Below are 17,569 nucleotides of genomic sequence, written 5' to 3'. Positions count from 1 at the left end.
GGGTTCTGACTTAGAATATGTGGACAACTACAAATACCTAGGTGTCTGGTTAGACTTGTAAACTCTCCTTCCAGACTCACATCAAACATCTCCAATCCAAAGTTAAATCTAGAATTGGCTTCCTATTTTGCAACAAAGCATCCTTCACTCATGCTGCCAAACATACCCTTGTAAAACTGACCATCCTACCGATCCTCGACTTCGGCGATGTCATTTACAAAATAGCCTCCCATACCCTACTCAATAAATTGGATGCAGTCTATCAGTGCCATCCGTTTTGTCACCAAAGCCCCAAAAACTACCCACCACTGCGACCTGTCCGCTCTTGTTGGCTGGCCCTCGCTTCATACTCGTCGTCAAACACACTGGCTCCAGGTCATCTACAAGACCCTGCTAGGTAAAGTCCCCCCTTATCTCAGCTCGCTGGTCACCCACAAAACCAATTCTTCCTTTGGCCGCCTCTCCTTCCAGTTCTCTGCTGCCAATGACTGGAACGAACTACAACAATCTCTGAAACTGGAAACACTTATCTTCCTCACTAGCTTTAAGCACCAGCTGTCAGAGCAGCTCACAGATTACTGCACCTGTACATAGCCCATCTATAATTTAGCCTAAACAACTACCTTGCCCCCTACTGTATTTATTTATTTTGCTCCTTTGCACCCCATTATTTCTATCTCTACCTTGCACATTCTTCCACTGCAAATCTACCATTCCAGTGTTTTACGTGCAATATAGTATTTACCTCGCCTCCATGGTGTTTTTTTGCCTTTACCTCCCTTGTCTCACCTCATTTCCTCACATTGTATATACACTTATTTTTTTACTGTATTATTGACTGTTCTTGTTCTCAACTTGCCTACCTGGTTAAATAAAGGTGAAATAAAAAAATAGAACCATCAATGAACAGCACCATGTCAGAGTCAAGCAGAGGTTCATCAAACAAGTCTTTGTACACTGATGATTTGCTCAGAGACGCCCAAACAACTTGTCCAGGTTTGTCGAAACAGGAACAGTGAGCCCCAGTGTCAATTTGAAATGGTAGGTTATGTCCATTAACATTAAGAGTAACCATTGGCTCTTCTCTTCAATCACTGAATTCATACTGAAGCAGGGGAGTCGGGCGCTTTCATTGTTGATTCTGAGGGAAATTTCCCACTGGCCATCCTCTGTCATTAACTTGTCCTCTTTGTCCATAGGGCATAAGTGGCCCCGGGGAGCATTTCCAGCTCCGGGCGAGTGGTACTGTGGCTGAGTTTCCTCTTCCTCTGCCAGACCCAAAGTTTCCTCTTCCCCTGTTGTTTCCTCTTTCATTTCCCCCACACTGCGAACTCACAGGCCCCAACTCCCCACAGGTCCAGCATTGAGTGTTGTTCCAGTCACGAAGGGGACTGGCGGGCCCACCTCCTCTTCCAGTCCATGTTTGTGGGTCACCAACATGCTGAGTGGTGAAAAGCACATACCCTGCAGGCACCAGGTTCACAGGTGTGACTAATGTGACTGTGGGGGAGCTGCAAGCTTTGGTTGTGGTGAGCCTGTAGAAACAACTTGAGCAGATGTCTAAGGTCTTCCAGTTTGTTCCTTTTTGTGGAGTGAGTTAGGGTGGCGAGGGAAAACTCCCTCCAGGAACTGTGCCTTGTTTTTTTTCCTTTCATACAATTCTATTGTTCTCATGTCGCTTATTGATGCTGTTGTGTCATCCACCTCCTTCAGAGTCCCCTTAAGGATAATTGTGGTTGCTTCTCCATTTTCTTCTGTCAGTGGTATGAGAGGGTAGATCTGTGTAGTCACCCAGGGGTCCTCTGGGTTGATTCTCATACGGCAGCGGGGCGGTGAGTACTCCTGTTCTGCCTCTGTCCTGAAACTTTTCTTTGCTTCTGCACTCTATTGTTTCCTCCAGCTTTAGTTTGGTCAAGGTAACCTGGTTCATGAAGATCTGTCCCTCCAGCATCATCATTCCCATCACAGTTTCTGATGCAAGGGCACTTCTCTTCATGCCCTTCTCCTTGTCCATGCTTCCTGTCGGAATTATCTCCTTGACTAAATCCAACCTAGTCTGGTTGAATAAACCAGCCATTAAGATATCTATTTTCTCCTGCCATCTCTGTCCAGACATGCCATTTCTTAAAAGTTAACATAAATTCCACAACAGGAAACTTCTTTTGCATATATTCATTCTGGTTTGACTGTGCCATGGCGCTCAGTCTTTTTATTTAGATAGTCTGCGTGTAATGTCTTTTCCGATTTCTATAAGGTTATCCTAAAGTGAGTGTAATATGTATGATTGTCCCTATATAAATTGTTCTCCATTTCCTTTCAGTGTGTGTTAAACAACAGTGGGTGATACTGAAATCCCAATTCTACTCTCACTTACTCCAGACTATAGTAAATGGTTCTACTAAACTCAAATATATTTCACTCACGGGCCTCACATAGACAACCGCATGATAGACTTCAATTCCTAATATTATATCTTAAGGGTGTAGAGTAAGAGTAACATATTATTCACCTGTGTCCCCTGATGATAGCGTCAAAGTAATTTTCTATGGAAATCTCTACAGAACTCAACTTCCTTGTAATAATTGTACTGGTAAACTAAGGGTTGTACATTTCCCAAACTATCCTATGGTAGGAAAGTGTCACTAACAAATATGTTCAACCTTTTATTCAAATAACTTCTGCCCTACTCCTAACTTTTTATTCCACCATTGGGCCATTACCTAATAAAAGCCCCTTTACAGGCCTTTGCAGACATGGTGAGCGTCAGCTTGGTTTTATTTGACAGTCAGCCGTGTAATGATAATGGTGTAGGTGCCCTATGTTAGCCTTTCCTACCTATTATCTAACTTGCAATAATGTGTGTGTTGTATCAGTTTTTATCTCTATTTCATCCACTGTCTTCTCATATGCCCATAAAACAAAACCTGCTCTCCACCAATTCCACTTAAAAGGCTCCTTAACTATCCTTCTACAAGTAATTAGAGGTCGTATTTCAACTAATACAAAATATGTTGAGGTTATTACTAGTTCCTCAGAGTGTAGGGTAATATACGGCTTATAGGTATTATCTTTATCAAACCCGCCTTTTCTTATACAATGACAGAACTCCTTCCTGCCACCCTCACTCCCAAAAATCCCTTTCTTATACTATTCCAATTTAGTGCATTTATCTATATTATTGTTCCTCGTCTTCCACCTTATCAAAAATCCACTTATAACGGCTCTCAGTCCTCAGACCAAATAACCAGTTCTCGATTTCTTTATCTCCCCACCCACCGCGCATTTCACTCACACCAAACACATAAAGACAGAAATAAACTGTTGTCTATCTCCCAGGTGTCCCATAGGTTATTGCCTGTGTCAGAACTGTTCTCTCAGATACAGCTTTCGTCCCTAACCAAACAACTTATCTCAGGTGTCCCATAGGTTATCGCCTGTTTCAGAACTCTCACGTTAGACACAGCTTCTGCTCCTAACTACTCTTGAGTACCCTTCCAGAAAGTTACCCCAGCACCCCCAGCATGCAAGAAGGCGAGATTCTCCTCTTAATACATATACTCATATAACACACATAGACATACAACAATTACCACACATTCATTGACTTATACATGCACATTTTAGGTTCCTTTGTTTTTAAAATTACAAGAGGGAGGCGGTGCTTTTACATACCAGTGAAACACTGAACACCCACTTCTTATAAATTACAGACTTCGATATAACAGGTGTCTGCTTACCTTACAATTTGGTGATCAGAGAAGGGGGTTCAGGTTCGATTCAAGTAGCTTTGCACTCACTCCCTCCTGGCAAGGTTGCCAAATGTTGGTTCCGTTTTTCTGTGCTCCGTTTTATTTACTTAACAAATAAGGAACACTCAAAATGTGCACTTATAATGAATAACAATTTTAATCAAAACACAGCTGTCGACAGAAGTCAAAGATCAAACATACAACTTATGTCTCTCCTGAGTTCTGCAAAATAGGAAAAGTCCCAAGTTATTTTTATTAAGCCGAAGTCCATCCCTAATGATGTCTCTGCATACATCATTACCTTCTCCTCATCAGACCAAGCCCATGCATACACAGCTATGCAAACTTGCAAGAGAGCTACAATAGTTCCAGTCTTTTCTAAGGGCTCAGCAGTAAATGTCCACTCCCCAAGTTGATTTATAGAGGTATGTCTGACTAGTCCCTTATCTCTTTTCACTCCCTGGCAGGGTTCTGTGTCTAATCTCTTTTAGCCTAGAGGTGCCTTCTCACAGACACCCTGCAATAATTCACACATCTCTCAGACCATTTCTTTATAAGAGGCAGAGACCAGAAAATACTGTGGAACAACATTAAACCTTACAATGAACATATATTGTTAATCTGTAGGCTAGGACCCTATAAATGTGGAGGAGGTTTCCCATAGCCCCTCCCCTTCTATTAATACAACATAAGCATTATCAATTATTATAAAGCATAATCAATTATTATAATACATCAAACATTTGGTGCAGCCCCTGTCATGACCCCAATTTGACCCCATCAAAGACCCTAAACATTGTCAAAGACTCCAGCCACCCTAGTCATAGACTGTTCTCTCTGCCACTGCATGGCAAGCGGTACCGAAGCACCAAGTCTAGGTCCAAGAGGCTTCTAAACAGCTTCTACCTCCAAAGCATAAGACTCCTGAACAGCTAATCAAGTGGCTACCGAGACTATTTGCATTGCCCCTTTTCTGTGCTGCTACTACCCTCTGTTATTATCTATGCATAGTCACTTTAAATAGTTCCACCTACATGTACATATTACCTCGACACCGGTGCCCCCGCACATTGACTCTGTCCCGGCACCCCCTGTATATATAACCCCGCTATTGTTATTTACTGCTGGTCTTTAATTATTTGTTAATTTTATCTCAACATTTTTTGGGCTATTTTCTTAAAACTGCATTGTTGGTTAAGGGTTTGTGAGTAAAATGTTATTTGACCTCACTAACCGTACTTTTTCTGATGTGAATTGAGTATATAGTATGCTTATTGGTCATAGTATGGATATAGTTAGTATGCCAAAAGTTCCCGGATGTTGTAATGACTTTGCCAAAATACGAAGTATACATGCAAAGGACACTATTTTCGTACTTTTAGGGCCCATAATTAAATTCTTCAGAAACTGGTTGTGGCTTCACAAATTTTTTTTGCAGCAGACGAGAGCGAATTCAAATTCATTGAACTAACTAATGACAAATGTAAAGAAAATGTTGGCTAACAATGTGTTAGCCACACTATCCTTTGAATCACATAGCATTACAGCAGTATGTACCAGTATGTTTTAAAAATGTTATTTAACTAGGTAAGTCGGTTGAGAACAAATTCTTATTTACAATGACAGCCTAGGAACAGTGGGTTAACTGTCTTGTTCAGGGGCAGAACAACAGACTTTTACCTTGTCAGCTTACCTAATGTTAGTTGGATACTAATACATCGAACATGCCAGGCAGTTTATTAACTCTGTTATCTAACTAACCAACATTTATTGACAATTATTCACATCATTCTTAGCTAAGTGGTATAGTCATTGTGCGCTTCAATGGACATGGTTAATTCTGGCTATACACTCCGATTTCAGAGCACTCTCACGCACTGTTGAATATGGTTGGTGTCAGTGAAAATCGGCAAAAAAAGCGTGATAAAATGTTGCCAGCAGGACAGTTACAGTTACCAACACTTTGGATAACATGAAAACAGCATTGCAGCTCTGCTATGGCAAGTAAAATGGTCAGTGTTGTGTTCTCTCATTTGTGTCTGGAAGTAGCAAGCCAACATTAGCCAGTTAGCTAACGCTGGACGCTCGGAACAATCGTACTACTTGGCCAGAGCATCCTGTGTGCGCTCGAGACGCTCCGAGAGTAAAACGCTCTGAATTTACTATCTGACAACGCTCTGCATTTACGAACGCCCAGAGCGCACTCTGGCACTGCAGGTTTAATTTATGTTTAGCTAGTTATTTGTTATGCTAACAAGCTAGCTAGAAGTTACATAGCAACAGCATCAACTTCCGGTAGACAGGCGAAACTCTAGTACGCTCAACTCAAACGATACTGTTTGGTACAGGATACTAAAATGAACAAATAGTATGTAGTTTGTAGTATACAGTTGAAGTCGGAAGTTTACATACACTTAGGTTGGAGTCATTAAAACTTGTTTTTCAACCACTCCACAAATGTCTTGTTAACAAACTATAGTTTTGGCAAGTCGGTTAGGACATCTACTTTGTGCATGCCACAAGTAATTTTTCCAACAATTGTTTACAGACAGATTATTTCACTGCATCACAAATCCAGTGGGTCAGAAGTTTACATACACTAAGTTGACTGTGCCTTTAAATAGCTTGAAAAATTCCAGAAAATGTCATGGCTTTAAAAGCTTCTGATAGGCTAATTGACATCATTTGAGTCAATTGGAGGTGTACCTGTAGATGTATTTCAAGGCCTACCTTCAAACGCAGTGCCTCTTTTCTTGACATCATGGGAAAATCAAAAGAAATCAGCCAATACCTCATAAAAATTATTGTAGACCTCCACAAGTCTGGTTCATCCTTGGGAGCAATTTCCAAACGTCTGAAGGTACCACGTTCATCTGTACAAACAATAGTAGGCAAGAATAAACACCATGGGACCATGCAGCCGTCATACCACTCAGGAAGGAGATGCGTTCTGTCTCCTAGAGATGAACGTACTTTTGTGTGAAAAGTGCAAATCAATCCCAGAACGCAGTTTTGGTATTTGATTAGGATCCCCATTAGCTGTTGCAAAAGCAGTAGCTACTCTTCCTTGGGTCCACACAAAACATGATACAGAATGACATAATACAGACAAGAACAGCTCAAGGACAGAACTACATAAAAAAATGTAAAGGCACACGTAGGCTACGTATCAATGTATACACACAAACTATCTTGGTCTAATAGGGGAGAGGCGTTGTGCCAAGAGGTGTTGCTTAATCTGTTTTATGAAACCAGGTTTGCTGTTTATTTGAGAAACGTGAGATGGAAGGAAGTTCCATGCAATAAGGGTTCTATATAATACTGTACTTTTTTTTAATTTGGGGACTATAAAAAGACCCCTGGTGGCATGTCTGGTGGGATAAGTGTGTGTCAGAGCTGTGTGTAAGTTCACTATGTAAACTATTTGTGATTTTCAACACATTCATGTTTCTTATAAAAATAATAAGTGATGCAGTCAATCTCTCCTCAACTCTTAGCCAAGAGAGACTGGTAATGCATAGTATTTATATCAGCCGATTACAATTAAGAGTAAAACGTGACGCTCTGTTCTGGGCCAGCTGCAGCTTAACTAGGTCTTTCCTTGCAGCACTGGACCACACAACTGGACAATAATCAAGATTAGACAAAAAGCAGAGCATCTCTTTATTACGGCTAGACCTCTCCCCATCTTTGCAACCATTGAATCTATATGTTTTGACCATGACAGTTTACAATCTAAGGTAACGCCAAGTAATTTAGTCTCCTCAACTTGTTCAAACGCCACACCATTCATTACCAGATTCAGCTGAGGTCTAGCACTTAAGGAATGATTTGTACCAAATACAATGCTTTTAGTTTCAGAGATGTTCAGGACCAGTTTATTACTGGCCAACCATTCCAAAACAGACTGCAACTCTTTGTTAAGGGTTTCAGTGACTTCATTAGCTGTGGTTGCTGATGCATATATGGTTGAATCATCAGCATACATGGACACACATGCTTTGTTTAATGCCAGTGGCAGGTCATTGGTAAAAATAGAAAAGAGTAGAGTATCTAGAAAGCTGCCCTGCGGTACACCACACATTACATGTTTGACATTAGAGATGCTTATTTTAAAGAAAACCCTTTGAGTTATATTAGATATAATAGCTCTGAATACACAATATGGCAGAGGTTGAAAAGCCATAGCGCTTAAGTTTTTTCAACAACAGGTTATGGTCAATAATATCAAAGGCTGCACTGAAATCTAACAGTACAGCTCCCACAATCTACGTATTATCAATTTATTTCAACCAATCATCAGTCATTTGTGTCAGTGCAGTACATGTTGAGTGCCCTTCTCTATAAGCATGCTGTAAGTCTGTTGTTAATTTGTTGAAATAGCATTGTATTTGGTCAAACATAATTTTTGAAATGCACCTAATTCATGAAAGTTGCCAATCGCAATATAAATTCAAGAGAAGAAAAGGCCTGGAAGGAAGAGAGATTACTAGAAACGATTCGGTTGACTGTTTTATGTGTGGATTAATTGGTGGAGTACAGGACCTTGTGGATTTCAGGTAAAATAACAACTAAATGTTTATATCCCAGGACAAATTAGCTAGCAACAGCAAGCTAGCTAAATAGGACAAATTAGCAAGCAACAACAAGCTAACTAAATAGGACAAATTAGCTAGCAAGAGCAAGCTAACTAGCTAAATTGCCATAAATGTTTAATGCTTTTCGACCTGTCCCCAAATTAATATAATTGGTTCAGAGTTTGTGTTGATATTTTAACCTGCGTGTCGTGATCTCGTTTGGTGTGGGGGGACAAAATAAATGTATGCACGATGGCACGCGCGCAGCCGGTTTGGGTTCCCTATAAGAATGGACAGAGAGATGGGCCTTTGTGTTCATCTTATCATTTTTCTCCAATGCCAAATCAGCATTTCTTGTTTGCTACAAAACTGTCCATGTGTGCAAATAATTAAATCTGTGATTTCATTAGGAATCTGAGCATGGTACTTTCAAAAGTTTGGCCTACCTTTCCACCGCAGACAGAGTAGTCCTACCAATGCAGAAAAATGTAAGCGTTAACTGCTTGCTACTCTTCTTCCCAACAAGAGGTCACAAGTGTTTCCCTAAAAGCTGTCTGTGTTTAATCATCTTTTATTGCACAGAAAGTGAATGGCTTAATCAACTGATAGAATACGTCTGAAGCAAAGTAATTTTTTTGTTTCCTCAGCTATAGGTTGTAGCTCAGACTCTGAATGTTAACGAAAAAATGATAACCCCATATGTATCGGAGTCACGTCTTTCCCGGGTATTTTACATCTTGTTTGTAGTATAAAGCATCAAAATGACATAAGCTCTGTTATAGATCACTTTATATATTAGGATCCTTTTAAATGTCTTCCAAGTCTAAAGCTGACAAGCCTGTGCTTTTTGCCATTTTCTTTAAGAAAAGGTAGGCCTATGGCATACCCTCTCATACCCCCTCAATTCAAGTCTTGGTTTTAATTTAACAGCCATTCACTGACACAGCAATTGACCGACAAATATATGGATATAGCAGCCTGTAGCTTAATTTCCTCTGTCAAACAGGTGGGCCTACCTCTTATATTTTAAATAGGAAGAAATAGGCTCCAACACAAAGCCCTCTGGTTGTTAGCAAAGTCAGATTAAAATGAAGACTGTTGAAATGAATTATGCCTACTCAAATTTGCCTACTTTCATCACCATGAGCTGTCCATGTCCGATTGATTGCTTCAAGTTTCAACACCACACCGTAAGTTACTCGAATCTGGCTTATTGTGAGGTAAATAACTCAGATAAATATGCCGACATCATGGGCAAACAAAATCAATTATAGAAGCAGAAAGCTATCAAAGTTAACCTCAGGTCCTCCTTCTCACTTAACGTTCTCCTTCTCAAACTGAACAGAACATAGGCTATAGGGTAGTCCGCGCGCAAGATATTGCATTTTTGGACTAGGCCGAATAAATATAAAAATCAGAAGAAGATTTTACTCCCATCGTAGCCCTACACAGCACAGCCATTGTTTAAACAGCAAACAAAAAAGTTGAACAGGCTGAGGCTCAGGGTTGTAATATCCATTGCAGTGTGTGATGCAACCTAGTTTAATTTATACCATCCCAGCAGCTATCTTTGAAATATAACTTTGCTCTGTGCATGCCCTTTGTAGCCTATGGATCATTTGATTGAGACACTCAATAGCCTATAGGCACACTTGATATTGAGTGCCCAGCTGAGAATCAGAGATGAGAGGTGGCATCGGACACACATGCCTAGTAAGCAACTAATAATTCAAAATCAGATTTAATAAATTACAAATTACATGACCCTCTTCTGGATTCGATTTTTTTTTTAAACTAAACCTTCCCCTTCACTGAAATTGAAAAAGCATGACCGCTCCCCATTTTCCTCCAGTTACAGAACTAGAAAATATTTTTCTTTTTTCATTTATTTTTTTTGCATTTTAGCTAGCCCTAAGCCTTTATCTAACCTTAATGCAATTCTCCTAACCTTCTACGTTAATTCTCCTAAACTGCAAGGTATCCTAACCTGCTACGTAAGGTCAATTTTGACATAAGCTGATCTCTACAGTTCGTCAAAACCCATGAGCTAGCCTATACTGCCCTCTGCTGCATATACAACATACTAAAAATGATCTGTCTTATTTATGTACAGTTGGAAATGTAGCCTTGATGTAGGCATTTTCCTTGTTCCTGGATTAAAAGTGAACTAAACATTTTTACATTCCCCTACTCCTTATGGAATAACATTATTTTGGACCATATACAGTCTGGTTTACAAGTTGCAATGAATTTAGCCCCTAAAATGCATCGCAACCAATAGTGGACACTGCTCCATGCTTTGATTGTTCAAGAAAAAAATGTATCATGATTACAGGTTGATATTGACTTCCGTCATAGAAATGGCACTCCACTGCACCACAATGACAACGAGAGCCACTATTTTAATACAGGCACAGAAACAGCAGCTGGACAATATTATATCAGCTAGTTCAGTGAGGACTGCTTGCGAGTGGCATATGATCCCCTCAGTATAGCAGAGCAATGCTCAAAAGAGGGGGCAATATGACAGAGGCAACAGAGAATCCGTTCGCTTCGCTGCATTATTCCAATGTTTACCTCACCATACTGGCACTGTTCTGCTTCAAGCTCTTTATTAAGATAAGCCTCAACTGCCTCTCCTACTTTTACATCATCAGAGGGAACCGCAAGGAGGCAGCCAGGATATCTGCAGAGTTCTATGATTTTGGTCAAGGACACAGTGAGTACACACATCTCTCTATTACATTGATCCATTGTCCCAAAAAAATTGGAACATTGGAATACTGACTATATTCAAATGATTATGCTATTTATATTTGCCATTGCATTTTGCCTTGTAACCTGAAGAGTTCATATTTAGGAAGACATTAACTGATGGAATGGAAGGGTCTCTTGTTTTATGATTAGGCCACACACTGAATACTGAATATAATGCATATACTCACTTTATTGACCTTAACATGAATATTACCTGAAACGTGTCTGTGTATACACAGTACATACTGGTCAGTTCAATTTCTACCCTGATGTATTAATAGAACGGGACCACGCGGTGCCTCCCCAACCCCTTGCCCTAGTTTCCATTCCTGACTCTCGTGTACTATAGCTCCCGAAAACCCTTCTCCTTATGTAGGGTTTTCAGCGGTTACATTCGGCCACATTTGGCTCCATGAGAACTACAATTCCGACCCTGTCTTTGAACGTTTTTTAAAAAAGTAAATAATCATCGCTTCAAAACAGTTTTCGAAATCAGCGAGCAATTATCTTTCAAATAAAAAAGTCATACTTACTGTAGAAGTTGTGCACAGATCCGAAAGCTGTGTGGTCCTCCAGTTGACCAACTACATTTCCTCCCTGTTACGCTTACACACAGGTGTTCAGAGCACGCTAGATAGCTAACTAGAACAGGTGGCCGTCTATGTCTTCCATCTGGCTTCCGTAAACAAGTGATGTAACTTGGAGATTTGGCTGTGTGGGAACACTAACCCTAACCAAAAAAAGAAAGAAATAATACTAACCCTAACCCTATGAAGGTATTTAGAAATGTAACCTTTTGTCTTTAGAAAATTATTTCGCGCTGATATGAAAGATTTTATTTATTATTTATTTTACTAGGCAAGACAGTTAAGAACAAAATCTTATTTTACAGTGACAGCCTACCCCGGCCAAATCCAGACAATTCTTGGCCAATTTCGCAACGCCCTATGGGACTCCCAAATCACAGCTGGATGTGATTCAGCCTGGATTTGAACCAGGGACTGTAGTGACACCTCTTGCAGTGCCTTAGACTGCTGCGCCACTCGGGAGCCCAAGATACATTCCTTATATTTCCAAAAACGTACCACAAGTTTAGAGCAAGTTTCAAGGCTCTTAACAAAACTCCCCCAGTCAGAAGATACTATCGTCAATAGGCGCTAAAGCAGTTAGCGTCTACGAATAAGGTATGTGTACTGTAGACAGACCTGCAGACCAAAACAACACTTAAACTTCTCAGTGTGCCAACATGCTTGGTCCATGGAAAGGGAGCACCAATGCAGCAAACAGCAACACAAAGTAAAATATTGTTGTGCGTCATTAAAGGTCAGTGATGTAGTTCACAGAACAAGTTTTGTTTCTGACTTACAGTGGCTTGGTCTTTGATTGCCACATCAAGCAGGTTATTTCAAGATAACTTGAACCGAGAGTCAAGCGATTTTACGGCTATTCCCAGTGTAGACATATTGGCTCAGTATATATATATATTCATCCCAAGATTGGACTGCATGGAACTTTAGTACTTTACCTCAAACTAAGAGAAATAGAATACAACATTTTCAGCAGTGTTATAGATCTGTGATATGGAGGGAGGCAACAATGATGACGCAGTCTGGAACACATCTGGCGTTATTATGGATATTGACCCAGGTGTATGCATTTGCCCAGTGAAATGGAATCATTCATCAAAACTGTATGACTGTAAGTTGTTATGAGTGACATAAACATTTATGTTTGCTGCAGGGTCCTGGGCAGACCGCTCACCCTTACATGATGCTGCATGCCAAGGTCGTCTCTTCGCCCTGAGGAATCTCCTTTTACAGGTGAGCCAAAGGTAATCCACTTCAGTTCAGTGTGTGCACCCACTTACCTTCTGCAATGTACTATGGTCGTGTTCTGCTGCTCCCACAGGGCCACAATGTAAATGTGGTCACTATAGACCATGTGAGTCCTCTCCACGAGGCCTGCTTTGGAGACCATGTAGCATGTGCCAGAGCTCTGATCGCTGCAGGAGCCAATGTGAGTCACTGAAGAAGATACAGTTATAATCAAGAATATTATATTTTTTATGAAACAATAATAATTATTAGTAAATAATGAATTAAGAAATGTGTCAATAAGGCTTCTGAAAATACTTCTTGTTCTCTGTAACTTGTTATTTTTCCTCTGCCCCAAAATGGTGCTATGTTATTCAGCTGAGCGGTCAGAGTTAACATGAGACTCTGTGCAGGTGAACATCACCACCATTGACGGGGTAACTCCCCTGTTCAACGCGTGCTCAGTGGGTAGTGTATCATGTGCAGAGGTCCTCCTGGAGAACGGGGCCAAACCCGAGGCGCTGGTATTTCAGCCCTCGCCCATTCACGAAGCCAGCAGTAAAGGTATGCTCAGTACCTGTATCACTCCAACATCCTTATCTTAATTAATCTAATACAAACCTTGGACCTTTGGGCTGTATTCTAACATGGGATTGAGGCAAATACATTCAACTTAAACATCTGAATCAAAATGTCACCGATCAGAGTACAGTATTTGATGGAACAGTGCATGTTTGAGACACACAAACATAATTCAAGTCAGAGTATGTCCCATAATGCTTAGAGGATATTACGGGGGATATTACGGGTGCAGAAATAATTAGCTAAGACACCCACCGCAGTAATCGGAAAGACGATCCTAATGACTCCCATGTATGTGCCCATTGTGGGCAGGCAGCAGTGAGTGTGTGGAGACTCTAGTCAGATGGGGAGCAGATGTGGACTTTGAAATTCCTCACCTGGGAACGCCCCTCTACACCGCCTGTGTCTCTCAGGAGATAGAGTGTGTCCGGAGGCTGCTGAGGGAAGGTGAGGCACGTGCACCTCTTCTCTGCCAAAGCACCATAGCATGATGAGAGGAGGAGTGAAAACTAGTGGTAAGATTATTACTGTCTCCCAAAGTAGTGAAATGTACAGTACATGTATAAAACTCTCACTATGCAGTAGTAGCTTGGCCTTGGTGGGATAGCTCGGAGCATCTGCTCTTTTCTACACCACTAATATGTTGCACCCACCTGCATAAAAGTGTACACAAGTCTAAATACATCATGTTATACCAGCGATAGAGTACTCAAATCCTGTAACTGAATGACCAAGGACTATTAAATGTGTATTAAATCCATAGTATGCTTACCTTGGTTTCCCTCCACACAGGAGCAAATGTACAGAAAGGTATATATATGGAATCTCCCTTACATGCTGCCGCTGAAAAGGACTGCACAGCCATTGTTAAGCTGCTGTTGGACTTTGGGGCAGATATCAACGCCAGGAACATGGAGTTCCAGAGGCCTGTGGAGGCCGCTCCCCCCAGCAGCCTGACAGAGGGGTTCCTTTTGGTGTATGAGGGTAAGTTCTATAGTCTTATCCAGTCATCTTTTGAAATCTGTAAATTCCTATATCCAAAGTCTCGTAGTGTTTTTCGCTTTATTTCCCAAGTCCAACTAGCTTTCCATTATATTATTTAAACAAAACCATCATGATATGTTTTTTCCTTTTTTCAGCCACGCCCCAACCACTGAGTCAGCTGTGTCGCCAGCGCATCCGTGACTGTGTGGGCCGCGACAGGTTTCACCTCATCAACCATCTACCCCTGCCCAATCCCCTCAAGAACTATCTCCAGTACAGATGATAACCAGAGAACGTCACAATTTCATACTCTGTGGTGGTGGCTTCTTCCATGTGTCAATCATTCATGGGAACTCAACAGCCTGCAATGGTTGAAGGAGCATTTTTGACACAACTGGCACTTTAAGGAATGAAATACATACTTGATTTAGCTTATACTTGATTTTAGTGTGGTTCACAAGATCAAATGCTCAAATTTGGGATTGGAGCAATGACCAACAACCATGGTTTGCTATGAACATGTTCAAGGGAGAGATTCATGTAAATCCAGAGCTCAATTGTAAAACACACTTAGACAATGAGTGCCTCTTTTCACTATTTAGTCAATAAAAATGGCTGGCACATATGCTCATACATGTACAATAGCGAAATTTAAAGTGCATGTGTTTTATGGAAACATTTGCTTAATTTTGATTATTACACTATAGTGGTTTATCACCTTGTTCTATGATTTACGTTAGACCTATGCATCGGCAAAACTTGAAATTCACCAAAACCCTTACCATTATGGAGAACAATTCACTCATGCATTCATATCCTCCAAAATATAGATATACATTTGCTTGCTTGGTGTGTTTTATTATGTGCAATATCATTGTCTGAGCTGCGAGCTATTATCTTATTAAAATGCTTTGAATTCAAGGTTACAGTTTGCATTTCGCAAGTCTTTCAAAAGCAAGCTGCTTTCAGTGCGTGGCAACATTTTCCATTCCCAGTGGGTTGCAACAATGTACCTTCCCGTGAAAACATTCACTTTCCCGAGAGAAAGGAGAAGTAGGGCCGTTGCCATAGAACTGTTGATCAACGTGAAATGTATCATATCATATGGGCTAGTAAGCAGGTTAACTTAGTTAGCTCGTTTACCAAAACAAGACTCAGTATTTTATAGCAACAACTTTAGCTAAGTAACAACAACAGTAAATAATATTGTCGTGTCATGTCATAAACATGTGGCTGGTTCATAGAAGCTACAGCTGATTGGCTAGTTAACAATGACTAATGCACAGCCTACTGAAAAAGACAGAATTGCCACGAGAAGTTCTCAAGTGGCTGCAAGGCATGGATTTGTCATTTCCTCCAAAGAATATGCTCAAGTGAGTGTACATTTAGTTGCATTTTTTTTCCCACAGACATTTTACAGTAAGGTCTTCACGGTAGGCTTTCCTTCAATTCTACTCACTTTTCCTTTTTTAGAGTCATGTTAATCATCCATCGGGAGAAAAGTATGTTTCAGGGTGATTGAGGTGCATCAGACAGACACTCGCTGATTACAAATGAAAAGGCCAGGAGATGCAGCCGTTTGGTATGTATTTGTGAGAGATAGCTCTGACTTGCCTCTGACACGATAGCTCTAATAAAAGTACCTCTACACCTCTATGAACTAATTAAAGCACATCCGTTCTTAATAACTATCATGGAAGGGATTATCTAGTTATTCACTAGTCCATTACACTTACAGTAAGTAGCTCAATCATTAGTATTTGCTCTAAAATTAAAATTTCAGCGGGTTACCAGCTGGTGGCGGTGCTGTGACTGGTTTAAAATCATGGGCAAGGGAGCTTGAAAATCAAAGCATGACCAACGGCAGTTTTGAAAAATGCATGCTGTATTATAGCTCCGTGCTATCTATTAACATTACAGTTATAACATACACAGCTTTTAATAAAATAATGTGAATAGGACATTTGTCAGCCTCTCTTGTCTGTCTGCCAATTCCCTCATTTCATTTGAAGTGTCAAGTCTCGTTACTACAGTATATTTTAGTGCTAAGTAATATGCCTAGTGCATCTATCTCTTACCATGTTGATTTATGACTACCCAGATAACACATTTGGTATCTTGGGAGTTGTTGGAACAAAGCCCCACGTTTCTTGACAGGTCAAATGTTTTCTAAACATTCTGAGAACAGTCATGAAAGTTTTGCCTGTTCTGGGAACGTTTATTTTTAGGTTGCGTGGAGGTTCGGAGAACGCTTTACTCTGGTTCCTTGAAAGCTTTGTTGGGAGGTTTTATTAACACTCTGAATATGGAAATTATAGGTTATTTGTAGGTTTTTAAATAACAACTTTCACTGAATGTTTGAATAAGACTTTAGTAACACTGCTAGCTTATTTTCCCTTAACCTTTTTGAACTCCAAGCACAGATAGGACACCCATTTCCTTACACATTACTCATGCAAACACACATTTTTTATTGTGCATCAGTGAAACGGCATCAGTGAAATTTTAACATATAATGTTCTGTACTCGAATCATAGAATTCCGCTAGTCCCCTAGTCCACTGCACCACCAGGAGGGCGCTCACAACGGACTGTTTTTTGACCCTTACAAAGCTGTTACCTTTAGTCTATTCAAACAAACACCTTTTCAAAGGAAACAAGCACTCATTAAGATCAGGTGTGGTCAATTAGTGTGCGCAGCCAACACATCTGAGCACACTTAACAGTTTTGATGATGCTGAAAATGGAATGGATATGTTTTTTTTTTAAACATCCTCAGAACTTTCTCTGAACATTACTAAAGTTTTCTTATGGTTTATATGGAACGTTTTCTTAACATTCTCACAACAATTTGAGAACATGACTTTAAATAGAACCATGAGGAAAACTGTTATGCTGAAATACAAAAATTCTCACGGAACTACGTTGTTTCTTAACATTCTCTGAACCATTTGAGAACATTCGAAATGTCAAACCATTTGGAGAACATTCCCAGAACATTACAAAAAATTGAAATTAATAGTAACCATGTTTGAACTTGTAGCCCAGGGTCCAGGAAAAATGTTGACTTTTAGAAATGCATTTCACACAATTCTACGTAATTTTAG

General features: G+C 40.3%; 1 protein-coding gene and 1 long non-coding RNA gene across 2 annotated transcripts in view; one reads left to right on the top strand and one right to left on the bottom strand.

Moving 5' to 3' along the window:
* The window catches only part of LOC109905277 (uncharacterized), a 73,646-nt gene extending 61,849 nt beyond the window's left edge, over positions 1–11,797 (bottom strand). The window contains exon 1 of the long non-coding RNA XR_002257246.2: positions 11,617–11,797. This is a non-coding gene — a long non-coding RNA (uncharacterized LOC109905277). The remainder of the gene's footprint in view (positions 1–11,616) is intronic.
* Positions 10,745–15,389, top strand: LOC109905276 (ankyrin repeat and SOCS box protein 5). The gene is made up of 7 exons (XM_020502559.2): positions 10,745–11,045; positions 12,824–12,903; positions 12,992–13,099; positions 13,311–13,461; positions 13,792–13,926; positions 14,272–14,463; positions 14,619–15,389. Exons 1-7 carry the CDS (start codon positions 10,829–10,831, stop codon positions 14,744–14,746), a joined length of 1,011 nt encoding a protein of 336 aa, XP_020358148.1. The 5' UTR covers positions 10,745–10,828; the 3' UTR covers positions 14,747–15,389.
* The last annotated feature ends 2,180 nt before the right edge of the window (positions 15,390–17,569 follow it).

This window comes from Oncorhynchus kisutch, linkage group LG15 (genome assembly GCF_002021735.2).
Source record: "Oncorhynchus kisutch isolate 150728-3 linkage group LG15, Okis_V2, whole genome shotgun sequence".
Taxonomy (NCBI): domain Eukaryota; kingdom Metazoa; phylum Chordata; class Actinopteri; order Salmoniformes; family Salmonidae; genus Oncorhynchus; species Oncorhynchus kisutch.
The sequence above is the reverse complement of the archived record's forward strand: the minus strand, read 5'-3'. Positions and strand labels throughout refer to the sequence as shown.

What these genes read in the sequence shown, in the direction of transcription:
- LOC109905276 (XM_020502559.2), top strand. Translation starts at nt 10,829, where the DNA reads ATGCTCAAAAGAGGGGGCAATATGACAGAGGCAACAGAGAATCCGTTC. An exon ending in TGATTTTGGTCAAGGACACA is followed by an intron (nt 11,046 to 12,823) that starts GTGAGTACACAC and finishes TGTTTGCTGCAG; the next exon opens with GGTCCTGGGCAGACCGCTCA. An exon ending in TGAGGAATCTCCTTTTACAG is followed by an intron (nt 12,904 to 12,991) that starts GTGAGCCAAAGG and finishes CTGCTCCCACAG; the next exon opens with GGCCACAATGTAAATGTGGT.